At 41.6% G+C, this 10738-nt stretch overlaps 1 protein-coding gene across 1 annotated transcript; it reads right to left on the minus strand.

Annotated features, from left to right (window-relative positions):
• Positions 1 to 853: 853 nt before the first annotated feature.
• On the minus strand, positions 854 to 8917 carry LOC106546164 (uncharacterized). Its single transcript, XM_087711412.1, has 6 exons — positions 8682 to 8917; positions 7025 to 7572; positions 6416 to 6533; positions 6218 to 6300; positions 5008 to 5134; positions 854 to 3684 (listed from the first exon to the last, which is right to left on the minus strand). The coding sequence occupies exons 2-6, from the start codon at positions 7475 to 7477 to the stop codon at positions 2003 to 2005; spliced, it is 2463 nt and encodes an 820-aa protein (XP_087567538.1). The 5' UTR covers positions 7478 to 7572; positions 8682 to 8917; the 3' UTR covers positions 854 to 2002.
• Between the last annotated feature and the right edge of the window lie 1821 nt (positions 8918 to 10738).

A 10738-nucleotide genomic window follows, 5' to 3' on the forward strand; every position in this document is an offset into this window, starting at 1 on the left:
TATATTTGGAATTGGTGGCCTTTCAACAGTTTGATCCAGAGCCATCAATGAGCAATATTTGAATAAAAAGCTTTAAACCAGCGTGAACTGTCAGGTGCAAGATGTCAGAAGCCAGGATAGAGTTCAAAAGTACCACAAGTTCATTTCATGTCACCTGTACACACGAATCTGAATTACTAGTGATCAACATGAATTGCTGCCAGATAAAAGTCAATGGACTTCAAGGGAGTCCGGACAAGACAAGGAAATAGAACAGAAATTAATCAAATTTGCAGAGGAATTTGCAGTTACTGTTGTTGAGCCGAGTGTGATTTATTCTATACCTGTGCATTTTTGTTTTTCCTTCCTAAATGTAAACCTTACTTTTCTCATCACTGGATTGCATTTTCTTGAATAGAAACCTATGTTTAAGCCTGTCAAGATCCTTCTGAATCTTGAGCCTATCTTCTAACCTAAAATGTTGGCTTTTTCTGAAAATTTGATGAGTTCTCCTGCTATCCCCTCATTCAAAATTTGTTTAGGAAGATGACTGGGCCTAAGACAGAAGCTTGAGGTATCTCACTGCATGCTTCCCTCCACGAGATGTACTGTTTGTTGTATTGAGGACTGCGCACATTGAGTGCAGTTGGTCAGCTGGTTACAAATCCATTTGGTGGTGGTGTTATCTAACCCACATTTATCTATCTTACAAAAAAAAAATAGGCTGTGGTCAACTTTGTCAATTGTCATCTTACAAACTCAAAAGTCTTCTATACCCCTGCATTTTCCTGGTGTGCTAATTTAGTCATTTTATCAAAGAGTTGACTGGTGCAATCCCATATATCAATAGAAACCATTAGGTTACAGGCAAAGATAAAAAGTGACAGGAACCTGATTGAAGAGGTCATAATGAGTAGTTAGAGAAGATAACCAATTGTATGAAGAAATGTCCACCTGGGTTCAGTTCCAAGTGGAGAGAAAGAGACTGAAAACATGGAGACTGCTTGGAAGGATGGTTTAATGGTAAACAGGATTGCATGGATTTGAAGTCCTGGATAGATGATCACATGGAGTGGAGATATTTATACTCTCATGGGCCTTGCCCTAGATTACAACTTCCTGTTCCTGTGCAAGAAATGCATCCTATTGGCTGCTGTAGGGGTCATGTGCAAATCCTAGGAGTTTGTCTGAGATAAGTCTGGTTGAACTGTGCTGGGTGATGTGATATCCCCAGGTGCCATGTGGTGAGCTCTGTTGCTGGATGGGTAGAGGGCTAATCCTATTATGTCCTGAGGATGGAGGTCTTTTGTCTTATAGATAAGCTGGCGCCAAAATATCTGCTGGGGGCAGGGAGCTGCTCTTTTGTCTTTAAAAACATGGTTTTCCTTTTCTCATCCAGGGATATATAATAATCTGTCTTTTTAACATTTCCTAACATATTTCATTCTTCTAAGAGGGGTGGGTGCTAATTTTCTTCGCTTTATTGCCCTTTTTTTCTGCGGGCACAGTGGCACACATTAAAAATGAAATTCTGTTGCCTGCTCTTAAAAGTGGACACATTTATAACACACATATAGACATGCCATATACATATGTATAAGCCTACACCCTGGCATATAAGTACATACAAATATTAATCACTGTCCATCTTGAATACATAACGGAAAGAGGAAGCTTGAGAGTTCCCAAGGTTGATACTGTATGGAAGCAAATTGTGACTGAATCTGGATATTGTTGGGGCTGCCTCCGTCCAATTCCTAGGAAAGAAAAACCCTTGGCTCCAAAAAATGAGGGAAAAGATACTTTTATTAGGAGAGAACTGCATGCAACAAGTTACAGGCAAGATCTGAGACAAAAGTGCATGAAGCAGCAAATTGTAGAGCCTTGGTAACTAGGCAACCAGAAGGCAACCACTGGCCAGGAAATGTTTTGAGAAAGTCTGCTTCAAGTGCATCATCTCTGGCTGCTGCATACCAAAGCTAGAAGAAATGACCTTGGAGAAGTAAGCAAAGCACACTTCCCTTTATTCATATGGTTTCTCCCCTGTGTGGATCCTTTTATGCTTGGTAAGAGCAGAATTCCACCTAAAGTCCTTTCCACATTCCACACATTGATATGGCTTCTCTCCTGAGTGGGTCCTCTTATGGGAATTAAGATTACTGCTACAAGTAAAGCTTTTTCCACACTCCACGCATGTATAAGGTCGTTCTCCTTTGTGATTCCTTTGATGTCTTATAAGAGAGTAATAATGACAGAAGGTCTTTCCACACTCCATGCATCGATATGGCTTCTCCTCTCCATGGGTAGTTTTATGGTGAATCAGAGAGTATTTCCTACTAAAGCTTTTTCCACACTCCATGCATTGATATGGCTTCTCTCGTTTGTGGATCTTCTTGTGGGAATCAAGAAGACTGGTAGAAATAAAGATCTTTCCACACTCCTTACATTGATATGGTTTCTCTTTTGTGTGGATCCTCTTATGGGAATTAAGACTACTGGTACAAGTAAAGGTCTTTCCACATTCTATGCATTGATATGGTCTTTCTCCTTTGTGAATCCTTTGATGTATTATAAGAGAACGATTATAGCTGAAGGTCTTTCCACATTCCAAACAATGATATGGCTTCTCTTTTGTGTGGATCATCTTATGGGTATTAAGATGACTGGTACAAGTAAAGCTCTTTCCACACTCCATGCATTTATAAGGTCTTTCTCCTTTGTGATTCATTTGATGCCTCATAAAAGACTTAGAATAACGGAAGGTCTTTCCACACTCCATGCATTGATATGATTTCTCTGTTCTGTGGATCTTCTTATGGGAAGCAAGATGACTACTACTACTGAAAGCCTTTCCACACTCCATGCATTTATAAGGTCTTTCTCCTTTATGATTCCTCTGATGGATTATAAAAGAGCTATAATAAGAGAAGGTCTTTCCACATTCCTTGCATTGATATGGCTTGTCTCCTGTGTGGATCCTCTTATGGGAATTAAGACGACTGCTACCAGGAAAGGTCTTTCCACATTCCATGCATTGATATGGTTTTTCTCCTGTGTGGATTTTCTTATGGGAATTGAGACTACTACTGAAAGTAAAGGTCTTTCCACACTCCATGCATTGATATGGTTTCTCTCCTGTGTGGATCCTCATATGGGAATTGAGACTACTACTGCAAGTAAAGGTCTTTCCACACTCCATGCATTTATAAGGTCTTTCTCCTTTATGATTCCTCTGATGGATTATAAAAGAGCTATAATAAGAGAAGGTCTTTCCACATTCCTTGCATTGATATGGCTTGTCTCCTGTGTGGATCCTCTTATGGGAATTAAGACGACTGCTCCAAGGAAAGGTCTTTCCACACTCCATGCATTGATATGGTTTCTCTCCTGTGTGGATTCTCTTATGGGAATTGAGACTACTACTGCAAGTAAAGGTCTTTCCACACTGCATGCATATATAAGGTCGTTCTCCTTTGTGATTCCTTTCATGGATTATAAGAGAGCTATAATAAGAGAAGGTATTTCCACATTCCATGCATTGATATAACTTCTTCTCTGTATGGATAGTTTTATGCTGAATCAGAACTCTTTTTGTACTAAATGTTTTTCCACACTCCATGCATTGATATCGCTTCCCTTTCTCCACTTTTGAATGGACCGCTTGGCATTCCTCCTTGTAATTTTTATTCTCCTGCCTATTATAGCCTTTAAAAAGAAAAATGAAAATTGTAGTAAGAATAGGAGAATAATCAAACCTTTTCTTCTAAAATTTAGCCAAAAAATAGTTAATATACAGTATTTTGGCTGCTTTGGTGGCAAACATGAAGATTCCAAACTAAGGTTTTAGCAAAGACCCATTTCCAAATGTATCCCTACTGATTCTCATATAACAGGATTGGATCACATCACAATGAATATAAGACATCCTGATCTAATCTTTGACCTGGGACAATTCCATGGTGCCACAAACTCCTAAGGTCCATTGGACACGGTACCATGCTGGAACAACAACATACCTACCAATCCCCCAGCTTCATTGGAAGTCTCAACCCCCTTGTCTGCATATCAGAATCGTTGAAAGCCAAGTGGAATTTCTGAATAGCAATAACTCCCCACCTTCAATTAGGCGGATGTCAAACTTTGTACACAACTGGGCACATCTCAGAGAAGGGACATCCCACTCAGGACCCACCCACTCTTGGTTATAGCAGCTCAGGCCCATCGGGAACCTAGAGCAGAGATTCAGGAATGAATACCAACCCTGGAAGGCAGGACCTTGGTCAAGAGAGGCCACCCCATCCCTATTTGCAGCCTATCCCTCAGATTCTTGCTAATATATTCTGTGGTATGGGAATGAATATTTTATAGTTTATGAGCAGAAAGCATTAAAAATACATTTCTTTTTTGTAAAAAGGATTTACAAAAGATTGCAAAGTTTTATTTCAATAAAATTCCTTCCTCCATAGTCAGTTTGATCAAATGGTTAAAGGATCAGGCTGGAAACTAGGTCAATGTGTACTAGTTCAGCCTTAGGAATCAATACTGGGTGGGTAACTTTGGGCCAGTCTTTCTCAGCTCAACCCAGGGTTACAGGGAAAACAGGAGGAGGAAGGAATATTGAGTTTGTCCACTGCCATTATTATTTAGAGCCGAGATGGCACAGTGGTTAGAGTGCGGTACTGCAGGCTATTTCAGCTGACTACTAGCTGCAGCTCAGCAGTCAAATATCACCGGCTCAAGGTTGACTCAGCCTTCCATCCTTCCAAGATGGGTAAAATGAGGAGCCAGGTTGTTGGGGGAAATAGGCTGACTCAGTAAACCGCTTAGAGAGGGCTAAAAAAGCACTATGAATAGCTATATAAATTAAGTGCTATTACTAAGTGCTATTTACAAAATATAAAGGCAGGGAAAAATAAATGATTTTTTAAAATCACTTATTTCAGTTAACCTATTTTTTAATAACATCTAAGCCCCCATCTCTGATCCCATGAGTTTTCAATGTTTCGGAGCACTGGTAGGGGTTCTTACCCACAGAAAACAGATTCCTGGAATTTTCCAGCATGACTTCTCCATGGAGCGCTTTTTGATCAGCGTCCAGTTGAGACCACTCCTCCTTGGAGAAATACACGGACACTTCTTCAAAAGACACAACAGCCTAAACAAGGAAACAAGTTTTCCTTTTAACAGATAGCCCCAATTCAAGGAGAGCGATCCAGTGAACAAAATGGGCATCTTGTGCAGAATTCAGAATGAGATCTCGGCGCTTTTGACCGACAGCACAACTGAAGCATTGGATCATGTTGGAAGTATTTGGAATGCCTTTCAGTATAGCTAACTGTTGTGGCCCAGCAGGAGCCGTTGGAGCTGCCACCAGACTCCAACAGCGAGGGGCCCTATGAGTAGGGTCTGGAGGATGTGAAGGACCTTGGACAGGGTGCCGACTCAGAGCAGGGCGCAGAGAGGCTGGTTGATCACCAGGAAGCGCCTGCGCCTTGGACCAGTGGGGAGGAGACAAGGAAGTGTGATCCCGACGTCATGCATTGGAGCAGTGGGGAGGAGCCAAGGGAGGTAGTCCTGGATGTCCGGCAATGCCAGGCAGATCAACATAGAGAGCAGCTACACAGTTACAAAAGATAATTGGACCCAGGTGATTGTAATTAGGCTCCTCTCAAGATTGTATTTAAAGAGAGACTGGGAGGAGCCTGGTTTTGCAGGATTCAAGGTCATTCCTAACACTGGAGAAGCTGTTATCTGTCAAAGTCTGAGTTGCTGCCAAGGTTCTTATCTGTTTGTTACGCTTGGCTTTCAGCCACCGAGGTTTTGGTTTCTTGCTAATAAAGTGATGTGAAATTCCAGTTAAGCTTGTCTCGGCATTTGTTACTGGACAGAGGAGGGGGTCAGAACAGCTAACTAAAATAGTTTTCTTGCTCAATTGGTAGTTTGGTCTTAAATTCACTAGTTATCAGTGGCTCTAATTCATCCTAGGGTAGGCGCAACAAAATACTGGCAAAACCCACCTGGCATTTTTGCCAATGGCTTACTTTATCAACAGGGGCAAAAGTAACCCAACTTCACATTTTCATGATGGTGTTGGAAGAGTTTGTAACAGGATAACTCTACGGAGATTTTAATATCAGATTTGTATTGCTTAAAAACAGCAATTTATTACATTGAATTCTAGAACAAAATGAAACCCATCCAAGATTCATGGACCTTTTCCGATGTTTCTTCTCTTTACCTGAAATAGTGGTTCAGCCAATTCTTCAGCTCCACCACAAAGAGGAGGTGATTCCAAAAATTCCAAGGACGGCTTTCTACTCTCTGTGAAAAAGAGAAAAAAGGCGGAAGCAGATTAGTTAGAGACCTTCCAATCAAGAGGAGCAAATGAATTAGCTAAATGTTGAATCTCACATCACACAGAAAGAACTTTTCTTACCTGGAGTGGTGTCCTGGCTTTGATCTTTGCATAAGGTCTCTCTGAAGAGCAGCTCTTGAGAAGATTTGAATGAATCCTTCCTCCCCTTGGGATACTCAGTCATAGCTTCCAAGGATTTCTGGACATGATGTTATGCGAAAAACAAAGAAAGAGCACTAAGGAATTATCATACTGCACCTTTAATATAGCAGACCCCAATGTCCAAGTTGAAAGAGAATGGAAGAATTGCCCCAAACACATCCTCTGGAAGAAAAATGGAACAACTGGCCTTAGGTCTGTGATGGTGAACCTATGGCTAGTTCAGCTCCACTGCGCACGGATGTGTCTCCTGCCGGCCATCTGATTTTGGGGGCTCTGTTGTGCATGTGCAGGGAGGGTCGAATGTGTATGGGTTGTGCATGCATGCATGGAGAGCAGGAGGAGCTCACACGTGTGGGGAGTGGGGGAGTCACACATGCATGTGTGGGGGAGCACAAGGGGTCACACGCAATGACAGAAAGGTTAGCCATCACCGCCTTAGGTATTAATAATCCCAGAAAACGCTACCAAAAAGGAATTGACAAATTCAGAGAGATTCTCTTTAGAGCTGAAATGATTACATTCTCATACTTGCATCTTTTCCGATTCCTGGGCCAGGAGGAAGCCTTCGGCCAGGTCCACCGCCTGGGAACTGGTTTGTGCTCCACACTCCCGCACCCATTGCGCCATCTCTGGGGGAAGGACAGCCAGGAACTGCTCCAGGAGCACCAGGTCCAGCATCTGAGCCTTGGTGTGTTTTTCTGGCTGCAGCCATTGACGGCAAAGGCGGTGAAGCTGACTGCAAACATCTCGGGGACTCTTCCCCTCCTGGAACTGCACTTTTCTGAAGTCACAGCACTGAATCTCTGAATTGTTGACTTCTTCTTCTTGGCTCTTCTGCCCAAGACTTGCCCCATTCTTCCCACAGCTCCAAGGCTGAGTAGCTGGAGGGATTTTTCCAACTCCTGCATCTGCTGGGTGTTGTCCCTCCATCTTTTCTCTGGTCTCTAATCCAGCTTCAAAATGGATGGATGTATCTCCCATGTTTTATTAATCAGAGGATGTCTGGCCATTCAACCCACTTCCCACAGAAGATACTTTGGACTCCAAGAGAACCAGAAAAGATTTCCAACATATATCTGAAATGGAAAACAAAAGAAACTTCCAGAAATGCAGGCTGACCAACTTAACAACAAAAACCTAAATAGGAATTATTTTGAACCCAACAATATCTGGAAAGAGGGAGGAAATCTTATTAGTTGACGGACTAACATATCTTTGTGTGGAAAAAACCAAACCCTTCTGGATCAACTTTAAAACATGTGTAAAGTCTTTCCTCCCCAATCTTCCAAAGAAAGCAGGACTCTTAAAAGGTTCCAAAAGGAGCTTTTATTGAAAGGCTTGTGATAGCAAGGGGTCTAGACAGGAACTAAATTGTCCCACTTAAAAAAAACCCAGCAATTTAAAGCAGTGCGAACAAAACCCCTCCCATAGAGTACAGCAATGCAGGAAACAGAAACTTACTGCACATCAATGCAAGAAACAGAAACAGAAACTTCATATAGAGATCCCTCTAATCCCCCGGCTCCCATCAGAAGACCAGTGTCCCAACCGAAATATATGGGACCTGACAAGATGTTCTTGTTTTCTGATTCCTACTTATTTATTCAAATAATTTTGATTGTACAAACAATCTCGGTACCATTCAGATCATAAATAGCAATAGCAATAGCAATCTATTGCTATAGATCATAAATGTCTCAGGTCCCAAACAGACATTGAGATGAGTGGATATCTAAATCGATTTTATAGGTTTCAAATCAATACTTGGAACTTCCAGTATAACGTTAGATAGCAGAACCCCGTTAATCTCCTTGTATATGCAGTAACCCATTAACCTCCTGGCCCAAACCTCTATGGGTAGCTGAGAAATCGCAATCAACAAATCACGATTCAATGCGTGACTAATAATACCGGAAGATAAACCAGGTACGATTTGATTCAGGCTTCTCCTGGAAAGAGCTTTCTCATTTTTCGCCTAATCCTGAATGGCTCCGATTTTTCTGGCGGTCCCGATTTTCCTCCTGGAGGCTTTTGATGTCTTCCCTGCCTAGTCCGTGCATGCACAGGAGCGGCAGGGGAACATGGGACAAGGGCCTCCCCACTTTCCAGGACTCACAACTTGATGAAGTTTTGCCTGTCTCCGCGCACAGCCCAGCCCGTGGAAGAAAAACTCCCCCGCACTTACTGAACTCCGGAGTCAGGTCTCGATCTCCCTCCGTGCAAGATTTCCTTGCAGCCTCCTTGCAGACTGCTGGAAAGGCTCAGCCTAAGGCTCGTAGCGAGGGGCGGGGGAGGAGCAGAATCGGGCTCTGTAGACGCGCTTTCACTCTTCTCTGCAAAATGCCCCGCGAGCGTCTCGGATCTGGTGAAAGAGCGCATGCTCAGTTCCCTACTGAAGCGGGTGAGTGCCGGCCAGCATTTCCAAAGGATACCTGGGGAGCCCCCTGGTGGATCCTGCGTGCAACGCCAGATGGACCTTGTCAAGACAGATGGACCCCGTCAGGGCGTAGGACAGGTTACATGGGGGCCTCGGATGATGGGCATTGGAGTACTCTGACATCGCCTGTCTGCTGCAGGTAGCAATGACTTTTTTTCAAAATGTCTAAGAACGATCTGTGATCTTGTGAATATTGATAAAATCTCAAAAGGAACAGGAGCCTCCCATTGAAGCCCAGGTTGTGCCATGTGGTTGTTAGCAAAGTCAACCCTGAAGTGTGGGAAGATAAGAGGACTGGCAGAGTCACAGGACGGGAAGTGAAGGCTTGGGACAATTAAGATTTATATTGATGTTTCATTTCCATTATTTCAGCTGCCTTTTCAATTTCATGCCTCTGGGCAGCTAACAGAGGTTCAAAACAGCAAGAGGCGGCAGCAAAAATAGGGAGAATCCAGAAGAAACAATCTTGCGTGAAAAAGGGGAATCAAAAGGAAACAAGTTTCAAAATGGAGAGAAAGCTGGAACTCATGGAAGTTTTAGAAAGTTTACCTCAAAACAAGGTGCCATGGTGGAGAAATGAATGGGAGAATGGGGTCTCATAGGTGACTGGAGGAAAAGTGGAATTACAAAATGCAGGAAGGCAAATCTTGAGAAGTACACATGGAGTTCAAATTCCATGAGGCAAAAAAGAAAAAAAATGCCTTTGTTTTTGGTTTTTCAGTAGGGAAAATAGTCCAAGAAATGGGAGTAGGAAGACTCCCAAGGTTTGAGGAGATTAGTATGAATTTGGAGGCAACAGTGCAAGGACAACAAAGAGATTTATCTACATTAATGAAATAAAGAAATGGGGAAATACAGCTAAGAAGCAAATGATAAAGAATGGAATTAACATCTCTCTCTTACCCAAAGCCTGGTTCTCCTCAGCGCATTTTTCTCAGTCTTCTATAATGGAGAAAATTGACATAATAGCTACCAAACCAAGATTGGTGCCCTTTTACGAGTTTAATCCAGAACCATAAATGAGCACTATTTGAATAAATATCTTTAAACTTGCCCGAGTCTATGAAAATCCAAAGTATTCACCCCCTTCCAAATAGTTCCAAAAATTTTCCTTTAGTAGAAAGGATTTAAAAATGTCTCATACAAGTGATATTTAATTTTATTTAAATCCAAAGCTAATTTTTTCAAATCTAATTAAACTGCAATTAACCTTAATTAAATCCAATTTATTTAAATTGAATTTAGAGATTTCCTAATTATTCTTATGTCTTAGAAAGGCAAAATAGTAATAGACAGAGCACTTAAACTTATATACCAATTCATAGTGCTTTACAGCACTCCATAAACGTTTTAGAGGGTCAGTATATTGCTCCATTCAATCTTGATCCCCATTTTACTGGCTTCCGAAGAATGGAAATTTGTATCAACCTTAAGCCAGTCAGAATCGAACTCCTGGCAATCAGCAGAATTAGCTTGCAATACTGCATTTTAACCACTGCAACACCATGGCTTCTAATGCTTCAAAAATGTATTTGAACATGGATTTCACTTCTTATTTTAGTTTTTTGGGGGAGTGGAATTCATTATTCTAAAACTTTTTTATAGGATACATTGATATATATGTGATTTTGTTCTATTTCTATTGCTTGAATTATGTTGAATTCCCAGACTAGTACACAACTTTCAACAGTTCATCTAGTAATAATGTGATAATTGTGTTTGGTATTTTGGAATAATGAAAAACAATCAGGAATAGTTCGACATGCACAAAATGATGATTTGAGCCTGACAAAAATCCAACTTGT

The sequence above is a fragment of the Thamnophis sirtalis genome, unplaced genomic scaffold (genome assembly GCF_051295495.1).
Source record: "Thamnophis sirtalis isolate CommonGarterSnake01/CBP01778 unplaced genomic scaffold, rThaSir2_p1.2 scaffold_3, whole genome shotgun sequence".
Taxonomy (NCBI): Eukaryota; Metazoa; Chordata; class Lepidosauria; order Squamata; family Natricidae; genus Thamnophis; species Thamnophis sirtalis.

Excerpts from the sequence above, each read along its gene's own strand:
- LOC106546164 (XM_087711412.1), bottom strand. The coding sequence starts at position 7,477 with ATGGGAGATACATCCATCCATTTTGAAGCTGGATTAGAGACCAGAGAA. Across the intron at positions 6,301-6,415 it reads AAGCCAGGACACCACTCCAG|AGAGTAGAAAGCCGTCCTTG; the intron begins GTAAGAAAAGTT and ends TCTTTTTCACAG. Across the intron at positions 5,135-6,217 it reads TGGCTGAACCACTATTTCAG|GCTGTTGTGTCTTTTGAAGA; the intron begins GTAAAGAGAAGA and ends TTCCTTGTTTAG.